This window comes from Nothoprocta perdicaria, unplaced genomic scaffold, assembly GCF_003342845.1.
Source record: "Nothoprocta perdicaria isolate Ctin4 unplaced genomic scaffold, notPer1 scaffold_10, whole genome shotgun sequence".
Taxonomy (NCBI): Eukaryota; Metazoa; Chordata; class Aves; order Tinamiformes; family Tinamidae; genus Nothoprocta; species Nothoprocta perdicaria.
In genome coordinates, this window is record NW_020454094.1 from 1240164 (window position 1) to 1263650 (window position 23487).

The 23487-nt window shown below is 46.0% G+C and overlaps 1 protein-coding gene across 2 annotated transcripts in view; it reads left to right on the forward strand.

Moving 5' to 3' along the window:
- MYO5B (myosin VB) overlaps nt 1–23487 on the forward strand; it is a 73659-nt gene that overhangs the window by 38210 nt on the left and 11962 nt on the right. For both annotated transcript variants that reach the window (XM_026039867.1, XM_026039859.1), the window contains exons 17-28: nt 818–929; nt 1723–1934; nt 3912–4068; nt 5385–5624; nt 8049–8288; nt 10663–10747; nt 11010–11158; nt 11777–11896; nt 12846–12983; nt 15333–15395; nt 19661–19900; nt 20718–20818. In XM_026039867.1, coding sequence (XP_025895652.1) covers nt 818–929; nt 1723–1934; nt 3912–4068; nt 5385–5624; nt 8049–8288; nt 10663–10747; nt 11010–11158; nt 11777–11896; nt 12846–12983; nt 15333–15395; nt 19661–19900; nt 20718–20818 — 1857 coding nt within the window. The remainder of the gene's footprint in view (nt 1–817; nt 930–1722; nt 1935–3911; nt 4069–5384; nt 5625–8048; nt 8289–10662; nt 10748–11009; nt 11159–11776; nt 11897–12845; nt 12984–15332; nt 15396–19660; nt 19901–20717; nt 20819–23487) is intronic.

Sequence of the window (23487 nt, forward strand, 5' to 3'; positions counted from 1 at the left end):
CGTAGGAGCTATGGAGATGGCAGGACATCTCCGTGGAAAACAGACCCRATATAAGGACTTGTCACTGGCATGATATTGCCTTTTGTAATAACCGGAAAAAAAAAAAACCAGGAAAAATTGCTTGTAGTGGCACAGAGATAAATACATGTGTGGAGCTGCTGGGCTGYAAAGGGGGTTCTGCAAGGTCAAGACTCATGAATGTCTTTGCTGTGGGAGAGCAGAAATGAAGATCCCTGCAGTCCCCTCCCATCCTTCCCTTGACATCCGCCGTGCAGGTTCCTTTGGACCGACAGCAGCTGCTCTTTGGCCGTGCTGGTAACGCCTGCTGCTTCAATTAGCAAATGTGCTTCTGAGGGCCAGAACTCAGCGCCCTGGATTGGAGAGCGGTGAGGCTCAGCAGATGCAAAGCATTGTCCAAGCTGCTGCCTTGGCTCTGCAGGGTCCAAAAAATTTCACCTTTGTTTTAAAGGTCTCAGCCACAGACTTGCAATGCCAGGTGGTTAGTGAGTGAAATGATTCAAATTTCTATATTTTTCAGAGTCTGGACGAGTGTTGCTACACTCTTGCTGCAAGCAAGAGGATTTGGTGACTGGGAGGAAGATGTTCCCAGCGCGATGCTCACAAGCTCCTCTGCCCATGCCCTTTTTCATGGTGTTTTCATTGCAATCTGGGGAAGCACCAATAGGTTTGGGGTTCAGAGGAGGGCTGAGATGGGGTTTAGGTTTGGACAAGGTAGCTCTTTTCAAGGAGCTGTGATCCATGTGGAGAGTTGCAGTGTCCAGTGCACAGGCTGATTCTGGGTGTSCTTTGCTTTCAGGTGGTCCTATCACGACTTCTTCAACAGATACCGTGTCCTTATGAAGAAGAGAGATGCCTCCAAGAACGACAAGAAGCAGATCTGCCAGACCTTGTTGGAAGACCTCATTAAGGTGAGCAGGGACTGACCTTGTAACACAGAAGTTCATGACTGATTTGATCTGAATCTCCTTCCCTTTTCCCATTTCACCTGCTGCTTGTGCAGGTGATGATTAAGTTATCATCATCAGAAGATGCTGGCAGCGTCTTCTAAAATGCCCCATATTGATGTATGGGAGACTTTTAATGGCAACTTCCATGCAGGAAAAAAAAAGTCCTTTGCATATCGGTAAATCCCTTCCACTTCTCTGTGCTGTCAGACTTGTGTACACTACTTTTGAATTATGGTCGCACACCCAAAGGTTTCTTCTGGCTCTCTTGCTGCAAAGGAGCGCAAAATGTGCATAGTAGTGGAGTCATATTCCTATTTCTGGTCCATGTTTTTAAATGAATTTTTGAGGAATTTACTCATTTGGGTTCCTTGCTGCAAAGGACTTTTTCCCTATGCCCTGAGTGTTGCCTCCTCAGCTGCATGTGCCTCTGCAGATGTAAGCCCGTATCTTCTCTAGAGGGAAACCTTTTCTTGAAGTCCCCTGGACTTCCATTGGTCTATAAACAGATGCACTTAAGATTCGTGTAGATATGTGGAAATTCAGCCTGATTCCTATTGGCATGTTCCTAAATGAGTATATAGAAGCTGAAGTAGTTGGGAGTCTAATTATACCTTCATGGAAAAGAATTGTGAACTGAACTGGTAAACTTGATTCAAAACTGTGTTACTAGTATCTACTGAGCAACATACAGAGATTAAAAAAAAAAAAAATGTTTGCCTCAATTAAATACGGTTTCCTTTATGCTTTTGAAAAGGATCCAGACAAGTTCCAGTTTGGACGTACCAAGATCTTTTTCCGTGCAGGCCAGGTGGCATATCTGGAGAAGCTGCGGGCGGATAAGTTCAGAGCTGCCACCATCATGATTCAGAAGACAGTGCGGGGCTGGCTGCAGAGGCTCAAGTACCGGCGGCTGAAGGGGGCTGCAATAGTCATCCAGCGTTACGCCCGCGGGCACCTGGCACGCAGGTAGGGAATTCGTGGTGTGATGTGCTTCTGGGCACTCGTATTCTCGGTCGAGTCAGTCTCCTTTCTTAGAAAGAAAATAATGGGGTGCTTAGCGTGGAAATGCTGGTGCTCCCTCTTTGCTTAGAGGTTTTGKCCCTTGTGAAGACAAGATGTATTTCTGTGTGTAGGTACCATGCATGTTATGGGGAAACTTTGTGTCAAAGTGAGGGCTTGTTCCTGACCCCTCTCCAGCTTGACCAGGGACAAATGATCTAAGCTCTTTGCCTGATTTAATGTCAGAATTAGTTGGATTTTTATGTGCTGAGCCAGGGTAGTAGCGCAGGCAGGTAGGTTGCAATCGGATAATTAAAGTCCTCTGACCCATTTGGGTGAAAGTATGTGGCAAAGCTAATATTTTGGGGGGCTGCCTCTAGCAAAGGGCATGTGCATTGGTGACGGAGCGCTGCACGAGCTGGCCCGTGCTCCTGCAGAGACCAGGTCAGTGCCTCCTCACCACCCATTCTGTGCCCTCTATAAGGGGAGTCACTCCAAATCACTGGCAGTGGGGTGATTTACAATACAGGATAATCGAGCAGAGAGATGAACTCTCCATATCCTGGAATCTTTACACCACGGGGCAGTTAAGCAATTAATATCTGCCCTTCAGAAATGCTGCCTCATAATCCCAATTAGCTCCATAATCCTGATTAGCACCGGGGCACCATGAGATGCTGCCAGCTGAGTTAATATGCCCAGCATGACCTGGTTGGTCCTTAGCACCTCACACACCCTTTGGTGGATTTGTGGGTGTGTTTTTTTTTTTTTTTTTTTCTTCTTCAGTTAATTTGGGCAGTGGAAGGTAGCAATTTTCTGTATTTCTTCAAAGGTGACATCTTTGTTTCCAATAAATCATAGCGTATTTTGAAAGTATGTAATGGTTTCTAGTGGGAAGTGCTTCATATATTTTAGTAACAACCCCTGGTTTGCTATAGACCTGGGCACGTGGTCACAGATATGTCCTAGTGGGGAGGGGATGAGCTCCTCTGAGCATGGGCAGCCAAAGAGGACGTTAAAAATGGGACCCTTCTTATGGGGGGAGTTGTTTGCAGGCATATGAGGAAGGGTGAAGGCCAAGGCAGATGTCTCCAGTGCTCACAACTGCAGGAGCTGAAAGACACCTTTGGAGGAGGAATCCTGCTGCCTGGTGTTCCCCATTAAYAGCATTTTCTTGGATTTTTTTTGGCTGTGGTGTTTCCCTGACGTGCGCATTTTTAGTTCACCTCTTTGTGCTGCCTTCACAGAGCAGGTGCCAGCTGCATAAACTGCTCTCCTCTTTTTGGAGGCAGAGCATCCCTCCTCCTCCGCCCTAGCAAGCTCTGCTTCACTGGTCATAAAGAGAAACCACCAGCTTTCCAGAGGGGAGTACACACGTACATACTGATAAGTTATGATGTGCTTTTCCCAAAATTAAAAAATACAAAAGCTGGAGCAAATATTTTTGTAATGCTTTGTGCTGAGAGCCATAAATGCATCATAAGTTCAGAAAAACAAGCTAGTTAGCAAATTAACGGGAGGTTTTATGAGTATTTGCTAAGCCATGTAATGACAAGTCAAACACGGACTGAGTCTGTGAAGGGGAGCGAGGTGTACAGAGCCAGCTGCATCTTGTGTTATTCTCCGTATGTGAATCACCTGAGGCTCTGCCTTTGGACATAGATGGACCAGGACATGCTGGTTTTAAAGTYACATCAGTTTGCTGTGGAGCTCTCATGGCTGGACTTGGATCAGTGGATACCCCAATTCCTTGCGCTTTTTAGAGCTAGGGACATTGAATCCCTAGCCTCTTTTTCCACTCTTAATGCTGGGATGATCTGTCTTGAGTCCTGGCAAGCTGCTTTTTGCCAAGTGRCGTTTTTCTCCATGCACTTTAACACCATGATAAAAAGAAGGGGAGATGGAGCTTGGGCTCGTTGCTAACCTGTTCCCGGTGCTTTGCAGGCTTGCCGAGCACCTGCGGAGAACACGGGCAGCCACCGTCCTCCAGAAGCAATTCCGAATGCTGAGGATCCGCCGAGCTTTTCAGCGCGTCCGCAGCGCCACTGTCACCATCCAGGCTTTTGCTCGGGGCATGTTTGTCAGGAGGGTTTATCGCAAGGTAGGACCCCACGGAGCAGGGATGAATAGGAAGAGCTGGCTCATCGCGGATGTTTTGATGTTTTCCTAAGCCAAACGCCTGCGGTGTTTCTGGAGTGCCTGCGTTGCCTGCAAGTGCTGCCATTTAGAGCTGTGCAAGCACCAGTGATTTTGGCAGCAGCCCCTGCGAGGAGAAGCTAAATGCAGTTCATCATGTAACTGCCAGCAGGCAGTTCAGAAATCTGCAAATGTCATTTACCCGTGCTCGACAAAATTTACCTGGCAAACAGAATTTGTGTCTGAGCTGTGGTACAGGTGCAGGGGAGGACTGGCAGGGTCTGCTTTGGGAAGCAACAGGCTGTTTATTGATATATAGCCCCTTTTTTAATCAGTTCTCTCTATTATGTACTAACCTCAGGGATAARAGCAGGGATATAAAGGTTTGCTGCTGGTGAAATACAGGGAGACACTGTCCCTCTAAGGAAATCGGGAATAGCTTTTTTTAATGTCAAGATGTTGCCCTCAAGCCGGGCCCCTGGAATCTGCAGACATGTAATCCTGGAGCACCTGGTTACGGGTGTTGGGGCAAGCCCATGGCTGTGGGCAGCCGCAGGTGTCCCTGCAGCATCCTCGGCGTGCCCGGAGCCTGCTGGAGGCCTCGCTGCGTGGTCGGAGGAGGCTCCTGGACAGATATCTCCATCTGCACGGGTGCCAAGGCTGAAGATAGCGGTGCTGTAAGCTCACCGGAGCTTGCAAACAAAAGATTTGTCAGGAGAAACTGATACGCTGCCTTTTGTGATAGAGCATGGCCCGAGCTMGTATCAGTAAACTGTCTTTGTAGGCTTTAAATTCCCCTGGTATTTCTTCCCTCCCTGCAGCACGGATCAGCATGGGAAAGTTATTAGCAACCTGCTGGTTGCCTCTCTGAAATGTCAGTCTTTAGTTTTAGAGAGGGAATTGGGCTGCCACCTCCTGAAAAGGTTACTGGAGATTTGAGGGAGAAAAACGATGCCAAAGTGACAGGAGCTTCACAGAACCGAGCGAGGTGCCGACATCCCACCGTGCCGGGGAACTGGCCGCAGACAACAGCGAGAAGCCCGCAGGACCTCRTCTCAAGGCTGTCGAGATGATAAGCGAGCCGAGCAGGGCAGCATTTATCCACAGCAGAAGTTACCTTATGCAGGCACGGAAGAGCGCTCAAAAAGTCAATCCCTGCAAGTTGGGCTTTGGGTAGGGCGGGCGGCGTGCGTGGGACAGACCATGTCACAGCACTGCCRGGCTGCCCTCGCCTTTAGCGGGGATTTTCCTCTCCTGATTGTCATTTTCTTTGTGTCGCAGATGCTGGTGGAGCACAAAGCCACCGTCCTGCAGAAGTACGTGCGCGCGTGGCTGGCCCGCGCTCGCTTCCTGCGCCTGCGCAGGGCCGCCGTCGTGCTGCAGTGCTGCTACCGGCGCCTGCAGGCCCGCCGGCAGCTCAAGGCGCTCAAGATCGAGGCCCGCTCCGCGCAGCACCTCAAGAAGCTCAACATCGGCATGGAGAACAAGGTGGTGCAGCTCCAGAGGAAGATCGACGAGCAGGTACGTCCCGAGCTGCGCCCGGAGGTCCAGAAATACTCACCAGGGCCCAATTCTGCCCACAAATACCACTGGGGAAATTCATATTCATCTATATCCTCCTCCAGCCTGCAAAAGTAAGAGTTTAAACTCTAATTTTCTTTAAGTCAGGGGACGTATTTGCGGTACCAGTCACTTGTAATTACAGTTTATCGTTCTGCTTGGGATGTGTCAAGAGCTCTTACAGTCACACGAGATGAAAGCCCTTGGGAAGGCTGTTGGCTGCCAGGAGAAGTGTGGAGGCGCAACGATAAACAAGAAACAATCCCCAGTTAATGTTGATTTTCTCATTTTGAGTTATGATAAAAAGAGAAAGGTTTACTTTAGGGAAAGAGAYGTTGCGAGCCTTTAACTAAGGAGAAATCAGGGGCTGGAGGTTTTGTCGTGATCTCCCTGAATCTCTCCAAAGGCCGTTTTTAAGCAGTTACTTTGATGCTTTCTGTATAACTTTTGCAGGGAAGAATTGCTGCACTCTCCTACTCATTATAGCCTGTCCAGTGAGCTATTTTTAACCGCCCTTTCAGGAATGACAGCTTCCCTGGGATGCTCTGGAAGTGCTAATGAGCCTTCCAAGCTCAGGTCCACCACAGTCTCTTCGCAGCAGCAAAGCTGTTGCATCATATTTCCCTGAAGTATGCCAATTTCAGTCCTGGCTGATCTTTAAAAATGCCCATTGTTTTTGAAGAAAATAATAATAATAATAATAATAATAATAATAATAAAAAAGCAGGTAAGCTGGAGAGCTGCATAAGGATAAGTTGTATCCTTATCTGACGAGATGAGGTAGAAAATGTTTTTATCTCTACTACTTTAGTTCATGTGTGAATAGCGATGCGCAATACGCAGTATGCCCCTGAGGAAGAGCACATCTTGCTCTGAAAACATTCAAACCCTTCAGTGTGCGTTAGCTTGTAAACTGTGGCGTCCACGACTAYTTAATTGAGTTTAACTGAGTTCCTAAGTCAGGTGGCACTTCTGGAGGTCGCACAGAGGGGCCAAAGGGTTTTGTGCTCTTCTTTGGCTCTGCCCAAAGAGGAGCACTGCTGAAAAAAGGGCATTTGATGCCCTTTCTTCTTGCATCCTCAATTTTGTTCTTCCGTATTTGACTCCAGTGGACATCTCAGCAGAGGAAGAGGTGGTAAATTGGGCTGCTTGCCCTGATCAGTCAGAAATTGTAACCTGGGACTTCTCTGCTCCAGTGGCCTTTTCTTTCTTTCTTTCTTTTTTTTTTTTTTTTTTTTAAATCAGAAATATATGATTTGTTTTTGTTTTTTAACTTTTTGTCTCTGGTTTCGTCACCTCAAGATATTTTTATATGCACCCTTAGTAAACTTAAACTTAGTAGAGGCAGAGGCCGTTTGCCAGGTGGTGGYCTGGCTCTGGTGGCAGAACCCAGAAACACGCAAACTGGCGTTTCTGAAACACATTTTGGGGGAGAAAAAACAAAACAAACAAACAAAACCCCCAAAACTCCCCAAACCACAGATGTTTTGCACAGTGGTTGTCAAGAGCACAGACCTTTAAGCTGTGTTGAGACCTTTCAAAACAGAAATCCTCCAAATCACTTGTTCACTTACTCTTTATTTTCAAAATGGTTCTCTTTTCCCCCATGAATACCTACCGAATGGTAGCAAAGATTCCCTTCTTGGTGGGCATTTCACTGCAGCTCRTGTTCTTCTGTGGCTTTGGAGGGAAACACGGGCAGGATCTTCTCTGGAACTCATAGTAATGATGTTTTCTTARTGACACTGTGATTCCCATGGACTTTGGGCTGAACCGCAGCAATCAACCAGGATTGCAGAATTTTCAGGTCTCAGAGCTTGGGGTAAAAGGAAAGAAAATCATTTCCAAGTGCTTAGAAAGGAAAATCTAAGCAAAGGAAAAGGCTTCATTGCGCTGTCAGTCCTGGAGCTGCGACTTGCTGCCGGGCTGGAGGGAGCTCTTTGTGTGCCAGGCAGCAATTACGCTGCAGCTCATTGCCACAGCGGGCTCCTGCGGGCATGAAAATGGGGAAAAAAGGGAGAACAGCACGCTGAAATACTGCAGGCCACCTGCYTTCAGCAGCGCTGTGTGGAAGCAGCGATAAAAGCGGAGCGTTTTGTTTTGCTCGCAAGCTCCGGCAAACGTTGCTTGCTTCTTGCCTCGACTTTGACATCAAATTAACAACTGCCCGTGTAACTGCTATGGAAATATTGTCCTGYGTTTGTGGCAGGTTCAAAATTGTTTGTAGTCTTCTCAGCTTTAGCAGCATATGTGTGGAAATGTTTGCTGTCCAAAGCATCATCTCCATGGGACTCGGAGATGTTTGACTGCTGCCTTTGCAGTGCATGCGCTGCTCTTGCTCATGGTCTTATTTTCTTCTCTTCTGGGGGACCCATTGGCTTGCAGAACAAGGAGTACAAACTCCTGAACGAGCAGCTCTCCACGCTCACCTCTGCCCATTCGTCCGAAGTGGAAAAGCTCAAGAAGGAACTGGAGCAGTATCAGCAGTGTCGTCAGGGCGATGGGAACCAGCTYGTTAGCATGCAAGAAGAGATGGAGAACCTCCGTCAGGAGCTGGAGAAAGCCCACGGAGAGAGGAARGTGGTGGAGGACAGCTACGTGAGGGAGAAGGACCTGCTCAGAAAGGTACATGTCACCTCTCATGGTCTGGAGGTCTCTTCCAGATGGTCTGAACCGGTGGATTTGTGTCGTTTTGGCCATGGTGGCCCCAGCCAAGCAGCTAGTGGCTGCTGGTACCGGTCCTTGCAGGGGCCAAGCAGCTCTGAGACAGAGACACACTGTGCACAGACASAACTGCAGTGATTTTTGTTTTTTTTAATTATTATTCGTTTTCTGTAACCAAACCGAATCAGTGGCCCCACTTCAGTGCAGGGCACACTTCATTACCCAGCCACAGCACCGACCCTTAGAGCCCCATTGCTTTATTTTGCAGGTGATGATGTGGCTGGGGAAGAAACCACTTCTCTTTTTTCCTCTCGCCTGCACATCCCCTTGCAGTGCTTGGGGAAGGGTTGATTTAATGCACAGTCAGGYGATGCTCTCCAAAAGCACAGGAGCAAAGCAAAGCTTCCCCTTGCTTCAGAAGTGCCTACAGCAGAGCAGATATTATCTGCTTTCCCTGGACAATAAATGGTTTAATTATAAAGCCTTGCAGTTGGTTCCATTTCTAGGGAGTGCTGCAGACTCTCTGTTCTGCTTTAGCTCTCGATTAGGTCCTTCGTGCATGGGGACAAGGAGGAGGATCAAAATGTGGCTTTGCTGCCTGTCCCTCCTGTCCAGCCTCTTGAAAACTTGCTCATGTTGAGAAGCAGCTAGGGGAAAGATTGCTGTGAACGTTTTTTGTGCTATAAAATTATATTTTTGCTGTAAAAATTGATTTTTAAGCCAAAAGTGTGATGGAAATGGCCAGGAGATGGGGAGGCTTTGCAGTCTCTGAGCTAACTTAGCTACTGGGGGGAAAAAAAACCCTTTAAGCTTTTTCTTCTGGCTTTTAGTTCCTGTTTTAGAATAATCCTTCCAATTCTGTATCATGATCAAAACTAAAGAACCCTAGAGGAGCACCAGCAATTATCCTTAGGGCTTTCCGTAATATATAACCCCCTCATTTGGTGAGCTGGAATGACCCTGGCCAGGAGTTTCAAGGAAAATCCCCCCTCCCAAGATCAGGGAGGGACTGGAGCTACGTTTCGGAAGCGGCTGGTGCCAGTGGAGGCGTTTGGAAAGGGCTAGAGCAGGCCTAAATGTGCAGCACTTAACATCTTCCCTGGGAATTCATCTGGGCAGGCGCCGCTCTGTGGGGGCTGCCGTGTTTGAAGCACCTTCAAAAATCAGCTTAGGTGGAAACCTTTCCCACCAGCGAGATGCAACACATTAAAGGTACCAAGATACGAGAGATTTTCAACTTGAGAATAATTGCACCGAGCCTTTCAGATCAAAAACSTTCCTCCAACTTGGTTGAAAATGCTCCAGATTTTTATCCTGTCCTAATTTCCAGCTGTTCTACCTCTGCCTTCTGGGCAGAAGAGTTCATTTTTGGTACTTTCTCTGTTAAGGAGAGGTTGTAGCGCAGTCCCACTGCTCCCAGTCCTTGCTCTGATGGGATCAGCAAGGCAGGCTCCATGCTGCCGCGTGGCATTGCAGGTTGCTCTTTAGTAATGTGTGTGTCTTGGTTAAAATAGCACCACAGAAGGGATTGAAATTCCTGAGGACAGACAAAATTACAGGATAGGCTGCTGTCAGGTGTGCTCTCTGTGTGCTCTGTGGCAGTAGCCTTGCTTTCCTTCATTTCAAATGAAAAGCTAGGAAAAGAGAAAAATAGTATTTAGTAGAACTCAGTTCCTGCTGTCACTAATTTTTGCAAGGTGATTACTAGTGTTAATAATTGATATATGTCTGTTTTGTAGCCCTGTGCTTTACCCTGCTGTGGGTTTTGAAGCAGCATGTAGGAGAGCTTTGTTAAAATGACTATATTCTTCTTGCATGAAGTGGGTACAAAACTTGAAAAAWGATGAAAAGCTTGAAATATTTCCCAGTAGGTTTCCAAGCTGCTCCTATGCCCCATGTTCCCTCTTAAGCGATATGTTGCTTGCAACAACCAACAGATTTTCTGTTTATCCCTGACATCTCCGTTCCTCATAATTTCCTTTACCCGAAATCTTGGCTTAAATCCTGCAAAAAGCTGCATTTTGTTTTTCTGGGCAGAAAGCTGCATTTATCCCCACCGCCCCTTTGCTATGTCAGCCCCTTGCCGTTACCTTCTTGGATTTTGCAGGTGCGGCAGCGCAGGCACCTCCAAGGACCTGCAGGTGCTTGGCTGGGAACTGTTGGAATCAGCAGATCCACACGAGGAATATGGGGAAAAAAACTTGTCAGAGATGTTGCATGCAAAGAATACCTGAATGGCAAAGGATAGCTGAGGAAAAAAAGCTTCCCATCTTTGTCAGGTGAAATTTAATCATGGAGAAGAGTTTCTGCCCTAACACTCTGCCTTGTTTTGCAGCGCATATCAGACCTGGAGGAGGAGAATGCTCTCCTGAAGCAGGAGAAAGAGGAGCTGAACCACAGGATCCTGAGTCAGGCCCAAGGTGAGAAAGAGAAACCTGCAGGGAAAACAGTCTGGGCAAAGTCTTGGCCACCTAGGAAGCTCTTGTGCRTGTAAGGGAATAAAAATAAATAAAAATGTCCTGAAATGGGGTGAATACTCATGGTACTTTTGACATTCGAGCATGTTTCCAGCTTGTGCTGCTGTTACTCAGAAGTGACTTTGTGATCACAGAGCTGCTTTGCCTGTGCTGGAAATTTAGGGATAAAGATTATAATTCACTGCTATCATTTCTTATTTTAAAGATGAATTTGCTCAGAGCACAGTGGAGGAAAATCTGCAGATGAAGAAAGAGCTGGAAGAGGAGAGGTCTCGGTACCAGAACCTAGTGAAAGAGTATTCGAGGCTGGAGCAGAGATACGACAACCTGAGGGATGAGATTACTATTATAAAGGTAACAGAAATGCTGGAATTAGCCCTGTTCTCTTCTGTCCAGGTCACAGTGTTGGCCATGGGGTAACGTGGCTCACTAATTCCAAAGCACTTGGCCGAACTGACATTATTGGGCACTTCGGAGTGAAGGCAGAGCCTTCTTGCATTTCTTGAAGAAGGATGCTGGTATTCCCAACCTCCCTCCTGTTYGTAGCATAGAGGTTTCTGGGCATCTTGGTAAAAGCTGGCTCATAGTTTCTTTTTTGTTGTTTTTGTTGTTATTTTTCTTTTTAATTTGTTGAGGTCAGTAATGCTGACCTGTCAAGTAGATGTTGAATTAAAAGATCTTCCAGATTTCAGTAGCCTAAGCCTTTCCTCTCAGCTTTGTTAAATTTTAGTATTGAAGTATTGGAAACGATGGGATGATTACAGAAGGCCTCTGATCAGCTGGAGGGCTGTTCGGAGGAATGAGCACAGGTTTGCACCTTCACACTGCACCAGCATCTAGTGCCCCAAGCAACCTTTAATTCATGCAGAGTAGTATTTAAACGAAGCTTCTGCATCATTTTACATGTTGAAGGATTTTGTTTGAAGGTGTTCCCTTCCTGAAAACACTGATGTGTCTGCATCCCTTTGACAGCAATCTCCAGGCCACAGGAGAAACCCATCCAACCAAAGCAGCTTGGAGTCCGACTCCAATTACCCGTCGATATCGACGTCTGAGCTCGGGGACACCGAGGATGTGATCCAGCAAGTGGAGGTAGGGTGATTTGGTCAGTTCACTCCCCCTTTTGGGGACTGGGCACCTGAGGTCTTGCTCTGCAGGGAGCCTACAGGAGAAATGTGGGATGGAGCCTGGCATTTTCGTGGGGAAAAATGGCTTTTGTGCTGCAGAAATGTCCTGCTAATTGCTTGCAAGGAGTTGCAAGGCAGTGGTGCTGCAGCGAACGCTTACTCATTTGTGGGGCCAGGCTTAAATAAGACTCTAAAAATAATAAAGTGCTGCATTGTGCCTGGGCCAGCTTAAAGGCTTATGAAGATGTACCCAGGCTACAAGTGTTGTTGCAGTTATTCCTGGCACTGATGGCAGTATCTATATAGTGAGTGTCCTCCAGTGAGTGCGTTACCTCTTGCTTGARTGTTTTCATCCCAGTCCATTCTTACAAGTACTTCACTGGCCAGCACAGTCACTATAATCAACAGTCCCTCAATGCTGGTGAAGGACATCCTAAATGATTCTGACAAGAAGAATTAATCAGGAAATCCCGTGCAAAAGGAGAGTGATGCTTACATGTGGATAGGCTCCTTTTTGAACTCTGTTTTCAGAAACTTGAGATCGTGCATCATATGGATGGAGGGATGAGTGTTTCCCAGGTCTGCCCTCCTCCTGGCAGGACTATACTTTGCTTTAGATATTAAAAGTGCCAATTAAAAAGTAAATAAATGCCTGGTTGAGGTTTGGAGCTCTGACAAATGTATATAGCTTGGAGAGGTGGGATCAGAACTATCATCTGCTAATTGGTTCGGTGACGCTGCAATGAAAAGTCACTTGCAGCAGATGAGTGTAAAGCGGCCCAAAGAAGGTGCTTCAGTGCCTGTAGCACGAGCTCCTCCTGGAGCTGGGGGCTGCAAAAAGGCTTTAGATACAGGTATTGCACATGGTTGTGAAACTCCASTGAGCTCTTCCCATTTTTTTCCCCCTGATGCAGGAGGCTGGGATGGAGAAGGCAGCCATGGACATGACACTCTTCCTCAAGCTGCAGAAGCGAGTGAGGGAACTYGAGCAGGAGAGGAAGAAACTGCAAACCCAACTGGAGAAAAAGGAGCAGGAAGGCAAGAAAGCCCCGGTGAGAGGTGTCTTTGTGCTGATGCTGGCGTTTTCATTGCTTGTCATTTACTTTCTGTGGCAGCCTGAGGACACAGTGCAGGAAGGGAGGTTTGAGTGGCGAGTTCCAGCTATGGGGCAGCCAGCCCATCCGGGAGATGGGCRGAAACCTTTCTGGCAGCAAAGGAGAGCTGGACGGTGGAAGGGGAGGAAGAGCCTGTGTTATCCCTTGGGAGCTCTGGGAGGAGCTTTCAGGACTTTTTCTCTTACTTGGAGGCTCACAGAGATAATGTCCAGGTGCTGGTGCTTCACCACTGCWTGTGCAGCTCTGGTGAACCACATCATCTCCTCAAGCTCCTACACATCATAAAGTGCATAGAASGGGGAAGCTTTATGTAGCCCTCCCACCACTTGCACTTGGCAGGAGCCTCTCTCCCACTGATTTTTAGAGGAAGTTAGCCAGGTCAATTGGGTGTGCAGTGTCTCAGAGCATGGAAATACTCTTAGGATGGGCTTAAATTACTGTAGGATCTGTAATGTAGGATCAGGATACTGTAGTATCAAATATGGATTACTGTAGGATCAGTCGCTTTGCAGTGACTGTAGACATCTCTGGAAAAGTGCAGTGTTTTTTCCAAATACCCACATCATCCTGCTGGTCACGGTTAGGGAATACACCTGGTTGACATCTCTTTCGGTACATTTGAAATCAATGAAACAGAAAATCAGTTTTGGAGTGGTTTATCTTGCTGCAGGCCGAACTAACCCTGCTGATCTTGTTTTTACATGTCCCGGAAGAAATTTTAGCTGTGAGCTGAGTTTCCCTAGCTGAGGCCAGAGGGAGGAAAGGGACCCTCGGCAGCAGAGCTGGCTGCAGCATTAGGAATGCACATGGAAATCTGATGGATTCGGGTATGGCCGTTTGGCTCAATCAGATCTAGGGACATGGCAGTGCTCAGGGGCCGTGTGTACAAGGACCTTGGTCATGCCCAGCAACTCTCCCTTTTCTGTGGATTTTTGTTGCAAAAGCCGTTTTTTCTGCAGGCCTGCCTGTAGTTTTTGCAGCATGTCTTTGATTCCCTCTGTGTGGCATGAGCTGATAAGCACTTTGTGGGCACGTCCATCAGGCTCATGTCCCCAGCGTGGTGTTTTTTATGGAATCCATGTGATGTTCTTCTGCAGCTATGATCATACAGCAATGTAGCCTGAACGAGGCCACTGTGAGTCAGAAATAGCAAGATAGCAACATGTCCCCCCTGTTGTAGGGGGCATCTTCACTTCATATATGGTTTCTATTTTGTGGGAAAAAAATCTCCCTACTTTTCAGATGGTTTGTCTGAAACTCACTTTAAAAAATCCATTTCACCATTTACTATATTATCCAGTGGTAACCAGCAGGCAGAAGTGGAATTTGCAGTCACAAATCTTTCTAGGGCTAATATTTGGCATGTGAGTGGTGTAGTTGCAGTTCTTGTATGAAACGAAACATTGTGCCAATGCCATTGCTCTGGGCTTCATAATTAAAATACCCAGGGCTTCTCATTGGGTTGTTAGGTAATTATTCTGATTGTTTCTCTGCAGCATGAAGTCTATTGATAGATGCAATAGGAGCCTCAATTAAATCATCATCCGCAATTGCTTACTTGAGTGACCAGATATCTGTATTGATCAYTGCTAATGATTTGCAGCAAAAAAAAAAGAAATTGCTTCTCATTGCCACAAAGCCGGATAATAAAAAAATTAGTATATTGAAGATTGTTACTCTAATGACTGTGCTGCTTTGAAAACTACAATGAAAGCTGCAGTCCTTAAGGTGTTAATAAGAGATTAAACAATTTTCTCTTGAGATCTTCCTCCAGACTTCATCTAGGTGCAGCTCCCTTGAGAACAGTGCAGCTCCCGTGAGAATAGTTCAAGGCCTTATTCATTGCTAGTTGGGTTTCCATGGGTAAGACAAGCTACATGTCTACTTTTAGGAGTCTAAACTTAAACATTTGATTCTGTTAGGGAACTAGGAGCTTTTCTCCTTCGTTTAATGGGAAGAGAAAGCTACTGGTGTGCCTCTATCGGAGGAGCCCTGAGGAGCTGCATGGGCTTTGTGTCCCTTCTGCATTTCTGTGACCCTGCTTTAGGGCATCAGAAGTGATGTTACTCCGAATTACCTGTGGTTTGAGTTGAATTGTCATGGCAGAAGCTGGGTTGGGATTGGGTTTATTACTTTAGTGATAAGGGACATTTAGGAGAAGGGTACTATTTGGGAGGGAACTTTTGCTTGCATAGGTTATTTGTTTGATCCATGGTGGCCTTGTTCAGCTCCCCTGCCAATTCCCCAGCCTTCTCAGACACCAATTTGTTCTTTTAATCCTCACAGGTAATCGAGACAAAGACTGAAGTGGCTTCAGACCGTGAAGATTTTGCATACAACAGCCTGAAGGTGAGGAACACGTACGTAGCACTGTGCCCTGTCACCTACCTCTTCCAACCAAATTACCTGACAGTGCTTATGAACTGAGCTCTCCCGTGCCTGGGTCTGTTGATAAGGGATCTCAACCATGCAGCACCGTGAAAGCACCCATAGCTCTCCCATGCAGCAACCTGGCCTTGAGTGTCCAGCGTGCCAGGACAGCATTATACAACATTGTTCAACACGGGCTGGCTCCTTGGGAAGAAAACTTGATCCCCCGCCTGGGTAGCTCTGCTGTCTGGATCCTCCTCCTCTGGAGGAGACCCGTGGTCCTCCCGCTCTGCACTCAGATGCTTTGGGTCTTCACTGTTGCACCCTGCTCATCCTTGGATAACTAGTTCCTAGGATTGCAAGGGGTTCTTTCTTTATTTTTTTTATTGGTGCAGACCTAAATGTTCAATCCCTGACCTTCTAACAGTTATTGAAATACAGCTGACAAATCTASAGTGGAAATGTGTTACCCAGAATAATTTCATACTAAACCACTTGTAATAGCACCTGCATTATTTCCTCCTAAGGATGCAATAAAGCAGAAATTAGAGATGGCAGGGATTTACGTTCAGTCCTCCCTAACAAAATATTTCTAGAAGYAGCTTTTTTAGCACTTATTCCATTTAACTTTTAGTCTCTGAACATGGTATTTGTGTTGCACGTGTTAGACATCCTATTTCTAGTTAATCCCTGCTGAGTTTTCTYGGTATCCCTGCACTGCTGCAGGAGGAGCAGAATGGCCAGGATTTGCTCAAGTGTTACTGGTTAAACATAGCTATGAAAGTTTAAAGGCTCTTGAGGATGTAAAGTGCAGCAGAGCAGTGGTTTGGCATGGGATACCTTGCAGGTTACAAGTGTCAGCTTCTCAGATGACTTCTGGAGTTCCAGTGTTTGTGTGAATAAACAAATGTTTTCTTTGTGTTTTAACCCTGGCGGGCATTCAGATGAAAATGTTCATTTTGGCTCTTCCCACCTTTAMATTCCTTTTTAGCAAACCTCAATAGCCGTCTTTCAATATGATTTCAAAAGCATAGAGTGATAGGATGTGTTGCAAACTGCAGGGTTCTTTAATGTTCTTTAACCTGAAGCAGGTGGGAAATGCACATGCAGAGAAATAGAGCTGCGCAGAAATGGCTTTTTCAGCAAAGGTGCAAGGCAGCAGCTTCTCTGCACTATTTCCCTGTGGAGCTGCATGAACCTGAGCTGAAGGTTGCAGCGAGGAGCTAAGAGGCTGATTTAATTTGATACCATGCTAGGAAGAAAGCCGAACTCCCTGGGAAAAGCAGGGAGCAATTGCTTGGAATGATGCAGTGACAGGAAGCCCCTAATCCTGGAGCAAAGCACTGGGTATTCCCTGTGGGCAGCCAGCTGTGGCATTTTTCCCACTTTTGCATCTAGAGCATCGCCTCAAGTCGCAATCTGCAGTGGAAGAGTGACTTCTAGCTAACTTTGAGTGTCATTTTTCCCTCCTTTCCCCAAGACAGCTGCTTCTGGGAATACAGCAGAGCTCTGCCTCTCTTCTGTATAGTGTCTTTCTCCTGCTCATTTATATCTCAAATATTTATACTGCCTTTTGCTCCTTCAAGAGAATTATCTAATTAAACTTATTTTTTTGTCAGGTTAAGACATTTAAAAAGTCATYATCTCACAGAATGAGGCTCAGGTGTCTGGAGTGTGCAGATAGCAAAGGGTGGGCAGCTCAAGAGACAGGGAATAGGGAAGAGGTTTTTTCCATCATAGGGTTTCTCCATTCTCTCCGTTTAGTGCGTGTGAAGCAGCAGAGCAAGAGTATGGGATGGCTGGGAGRCAGATGGAGAAATGTGCTGGGGAAAATCAATCCTGCAGTCAGATAGGTGATCTGTGGTGTCCACACAGTCTGTCCAGGGTTCATATGGGAGAAATAGTCATATAAGTATGTATAAATCAYGTGAATGTAAACTTATTTATAAATATATGCATTCTAAAATATCCATATAGAAGTCAGTTTGGGTAAATAGAATCCATAGTGCTGGTAGCTGGTGGAAATCATGTTTCATCAAGTGGTATCTGTCCATTTTTCTGCTTTGGCTGAAGAGGTTCACAGTTTTATTTGGTATAGGAGCATTTCTGAATGCCCACATGCTAGTAGCTGCCAGGTGAGTGCTGGCAGGGATGTTTGTGCTCTCTTAGCACAGGTTGGCACCAGTTGCTTGTGCATCCATTCTGCAAACCAGGCTGAGATGTTGTTTTTTAATGCGCAGATCTGTGCAGATGTTGCACTTAGAAGTGTGAGCGTGCCAGAGTCCTCAGGTCTTTCAAAAGGTTAATCCACATTTGGGCTTCTTGTAGTGCTGCTATGGAATTTGATCAACTTGTTGGACTAACTGGGAACGTACTTAGAGCAGGTGCAAGTTATGGGCCMTTTTTAAACAGACTTTTCAGTAGCTGCTGTCCCAAAATGTGCCCAGCCAGGTGTTGAGTTAGCCATGAAGCAAGACATATGGGGCAGATAATTTATTCTCTTGGGGAAATTCATTCAGCTAGGAGATGTGTCTCTCTGTTATGCCTGTGCAACACAAGATTAATCTGTGAAAGATGTGTTTTCTGGCTTGTTTTTTTCTGGCTGGAAAGTAGGAGTGGGCAAGAAAGCCCCAAGGAGTCCTTGCAATGACATGGACACTGGGACAAGTGTGAGCACAAGTTATGAGCTCTGCTCAGAAAGTTAGGCAGAGCAAATATTTGGCATTGGAGTGTTTCAGAATGGTTTCTYACATCCACAAGATCGTTTCTCACAGCCCAAGCAGAAACCTCCCCTTCCGAGTTCAAAACTGTGTTATTTTGGCATCCATATATTTGGAGAGGCAGTTCATATGAGCATAGGCTAGGGCTGAGGTCCATCTGATGGCCAAATCTCACTTGTCAGGGTCAATCCTCCTCATGCCACGGGCAGGTTCATTAATATTAGAGAGTAAAATCTTGCCTTTGCCTAGAGAGACATTAATGTCCATCTGAAGATCGTTCCATGTCCATCAGGGAGCACAGTGGGGAGAAGTGATGATCTTGCTACAGCATCACTGGATATGGARGAATTACAGGATCAAATTCATTTTTTATTCCTTTCCCCCTCCTTATTTATTTACTTATTTATTTATTTTAATGACAGATGGTATAAGGCACCTGAAGATGCTCTGGCAGTGATGGTGTTTGCTCAGCTTGGAGCACGCTGTCTGCCCAGGTGCCAGATCAGCTCTTTCCCTCACACCTCTGCTGCGATATCACATGCTATTTATAACTCRTAAGAATTGGCAATTATGCCACTGGTTGCCTGTGGAAATGAGGCTTATGCAGCTGTGYCCTGCTTAAATTGCACATTTGTTTCAGAACCAGGGATTTGCTTCAGCCAAAGCCYATGCAGAGGCAGATATCCTGCATGAGCAGGATCAGAGGAGAAGAGCACGGAAAGAGTCGAAAGACAAGGGGGGAGAGAAGGACCCAAATTTGGAGGGAAAAGCTTGTGCTCTTGCAGACACTGGGAAGACCTGACCTCTAATCTGTTGCCAATTACTTTTTTACCTTGCTTGGGTGCCAGGTTTTTTTGATGTTATTATAGCAGGGCCTGTTGGTTGTTGCTCCATCCCAATTTTGGCATTGCCAGCCTTGGGCCWGGTCCTACCTGGGCTGTTGTAGCTGTCGAAATTCATCCAGCCTGCCTTCCACTGCTGTGCCAAAGCAAACCAGAGCCTTGGCCATCTCCACAAAAACGGCCACGCTTGTTCATCACTGTCCCAGAAAAGGGGATCGTTGAAAATCCAGAGTGGGGATTCAGAGAGCTGTAACTYGCCTAACTGGATGTGAGCCAGGAGGAAGCAGTGCATGCAATCAGCTCTTCTGGCTTCTCTTATGAAGAGCATGAGTGGGTTAAATGTCCTGGGCTTTTTGCTGCAATCCCTTGGTTGGGAAGGAACTAGAATGGAGAAGAAACGGATGTGTTCAGGCTCTCTGATTGCTTTGTGCTCAAAAATAGCAGCAAGAAGTAAGAAATCTCCCATGTGACACTTTTGTGGCATTATTATTAAATGATAGCAGACTCCCAATTGCWGCTGGATAGGAACTGAGGTGCAGGAAGACACAGAAATGGCCCAGACTGATAGCAAAATCCCTGCATTGACATGACCTGCGTGGTCAGCTGTGTTCATGGAGTTATGTCGGGGATGTAACAAACAGGGCAGTTTATCTAAGGGGGGTCACGGCTTGGTGTTTTCCAGAGGCAAGAACTGGAGTCAGAGAACAAGAAGCTGAAAAACGAGCTGAACGAGCTGAGGAAGGCTATTGCGGAGCGGGCGACCCAGAACAACTCCTCCAATGACATCCAGGACAGCTACAGGCTCTTGCTGAACCAGCTGAAGTCAGCCAACGAGGAGCTCGAAGTGCGGAAGGAGGAGGTCCTTATCCTGAGGACACAGATTTTGAAGGCAGCCCAGCAGAAAGAGACGGGCAAAAATATGGTAATGGAGAGGATCTCCTCTTTTTCCTCTCTTTTACTAGCATGCAGCTGGGAATCCACCACCTGTCTGAGTGATAAATAGTGTTTTTGCTTTGGGAGAGCCTAAACATCGAAATATATTGGGGATGTGGGAGGACCATCCTCTGGATAAGCTGTGGTCCATGACTTCATTGCAGGCAGCCCAGGACCATGTGTCCCTTGGTGTCTGCAGTGCTAGAAGGKGTTTGACACCACCGGCAAAGCCTAGTAAGCCCAAGGGAAAACATCTCTATCTCAGGTATAGTTGTCTGAGGTGGATCCCACGTATGGTTATCTCCATCAAGGTAGGGTTGTCTGAGATGGTCCAGGTGTTGTTTTGTGGTAACTGCCTTATTCTGCAAGGAAGTGTGGTGATCAAATCAGATTAAATACTGGGATGGAGACAAGAGTGCTTGGCCTGTCTCATTTGCCTGAAGGCTTTATTTATTTTTTTTTTTTTTTCTTAGAGAGGCTGTTCTTACCAAAGGATGTATTTTCAGAAATTCCCACTTAGTTTCTTAGTTAGCAGCCCTACCTTTCTTTGAGGTTTTAACGTGTTTAATATTTCAGACCACAAACCACCCTTGTCTCTGTCCTAGGCTCACGGCACCTGTCCTCCAACTGTCTACCTCTACCATATCTGCCCACGTGAGCATGAGCCCCTAAAAACTTGGCAGCCTGYTTGGTGCCCTGAGGAGGCTCCGCTGAGTCTGACTGGGAGGTGTTTAGTGTCCAGAGCTTGGAAAGACGTGGAGAAATGTGCTGGAGTTCACACTGCTGTTTTTGCCTGTTGTATTTAGGAAACGAGCGTCAACACCCACGCCGGCTGGCCCAACAGTGACAAGCACGTGGCTCAAGAGGACGCGATCGAGGCTTACCAAGGGATGTGCGAGACGAACCGGTAAGCRTGACCCAGAGCAGGCCATGGGGATGCCCAAATCCTGATAAATGGGGTGTCATCCAAAACTAAAATAGATATTGAGGACCGTTACCAGCTTCTGGAGTCTGTTCAGGACCTTGTCTTGAGGATGGGCAGTGAAGCTGAGGCCAAGGTCCACATTTCATCATGAGCTGTGGTGCCCTTGTCCTTGGGCTTGTGCCTCACCAAGGCAGGAGAGGTCCTGGACAGGCTGAAAAACCAACACTACCAKGAGCAAAACTGGATTTTTACATTTGTGCCAGGGGAGAGCAAAGGTAGAGATGGGACTGTGCTGCTGAGCAGGAAGGCAGCTCTGTCCAAATGCTCTCCAGTCCAGCAGCACTCACCTTACTGGTTTTCMTGCTTTTGAAATAAAGCCAAGAACATCCTTCTGATTACAGGTTGCCCGTAGCAAGAGCTGGTGTTGCAGACAAGAGTCTTTCTCTATTATACCGGGGATTTGTATTGCTGGGCTTAAAATCAATCCTTGCAGCCGTCCAGGCAAACTTAAAAAAAGGAGGAAAAAAAAAAGTAGCAACTTGCAAGAGGACAAAATTATATGGATTAAGCAGCAAGATAATATGTAAAGCCAATGTTTATTTTACTACAAGGGAATTGAAGGTTCATCTTTGTTTCTTAGTTGACAAATACTGGTGCTTCAGGGTTTTTTCCTGCAATTTGCCTTCAGCAAGGCAGTAAAGACATCACTGTTGTGGAGCACCAGCTTCTAGTAAGTGAGGCTAAGTTGCCACTTTTTAAAGCAGTTGCAGGAAGTTGTTAAAAGCCCCAGCTGGGCAGGACAATGATGTAATGGGATTTTATTAATGTCTGCATGAATATGAGCAAAAGCCTACTGCCTTTGAACGACATATGAAAAACCACCTTGTTTCAGCTCCGTCACTAACAGGGATGGAGCTCCYGGAGAGGAGATGCTGACTCTGGTCAGCAGGTGAAAAGTAATAGTATGATTATATATAATACCATAAATATAATAGCAATAGTACTGCCAGTGAGGATGGAATCATGCAGAAATCATCAATATCACTAAAGCAATCTAATTTTCTGAAAGACATTGGAGCATCTAGGTGCGATCTCCAGTTTCCTCCTTTCACTCTTCCCGGGAATACTTGGCTCTTGCTTGCCTCTCATCTCACGTTTGGCTGGAAAAATGGCAATTTTTATGCCATGAGTTGTCCAAAGCCTTGTTAATCACCACAGGCTTCCCTGCCACATGGTGTCCTGGGCTTGTGTTTGTATATTGAGTTGTTTTATAAGCYGTGGGCTGCAACCCATGGCAATAAAACAGCTGGAAGCAAATGCTGGGGGAAGGTGGATTATTATATTTGTGGGTATAAATTAATGTTCCCTCCCTGCTCCAGCACAAATTTGCAGTCTGCACATAGGAAACTTCTGTACCTGAAAGTGGCAGCGTGAGAAATAAAACCCCGATCCTATTTTCAATCTTCTTTAAATCAATAAATATTGCAAGACAAAGCTTTTCTAGTGGGAATGCAAATTGTGGAGTGGGATTCATAAGCAAGAGCCAACCCTCCCCTGTCTCTCCTAGGTTGCTCTTAGATTGTCTCAGCTGCTTAGGCTGGGGATGGAGCCTGGTGCCAGCTCAAGGGAGAGCTAGAATTAAAAACAGCCCCATATAAATGAAATGAACGCAGATTTTTTTTTTTTTCTTTTTTTTTTTTCTGACTTTTGGCTGCAAGGAGATGGAGGGGGAAAGCATCAAGTTTAATTTCCAGCTAATTTTCTGCTTCAGTAACTGGATGTAAAAGCAGGCGACCTTTGTTCTCCCTTCTCGGGATCTTTCTTGTTGCAACTGTAGGGATTTTCTTTCTGAAAGGTAGAGCCTCAAAAAAACAGTGAGTGACGTCAGAGGAGGCAACCTGATAGCCCAAAGCACTCGGGACTTCATGTCCAAAGTTAGCCCTAACTGTGACTCTGAGGGGACTTGTGCAGGCACAGTGGCTTTTTAAAGGAGAGGAGAAAGAGGGGAGAAAAAAAAAAAAAAGCATATCTGCATTTACAGATGAAATTATCCTACCGTGCTAAAATTAGTATCCCTGGAATTTAGTATATGTGCCTGTCCATTAAGCTACTTTTACAAAGATGCATGGAGGAGAGGGGAAACGTTCRGGGCAGGAATTTCTTTCCATTTTCCATTTTGCAGAGTTCAGGTCACCAGGAAGGCTTTGAGAATCATGTACTTATGCAGGTTTATTTGGGAGAAGAATAGGAAAAAAAAAAACAAAAAACAAAAAAAAACAAAAAAAAAGGGGGGGGGTAGGAAAAGATAAGCCACTATTGGCTTCCAGGAGAAGGGAATTTCATCTTGAGAAATACAGACTGAACACCTTTTCTTTTTGAAACAGGTGATGCATCTTGCTTTGACTCTTTTCCCTCTGGAAGTTTAATGATACTTTTTTTTTTTCCCCCCTTATTTCTATGGGAAAAYAAAGGGAAAAAGAAAAGACTTTCAAATGCAAATGGAGGCCAAAAATCTTGCTGTAGTGAGTGTTCCTGGTCAGGTTGACCARCTCACTTCATTCACTTGTAATGTGTTCAACACCTCATTAAAGAAGATAAATGAGTTCCCCTGCCTTTTGTAATTTAAAAAAGAGTGTTAAAAGGAAAATGTC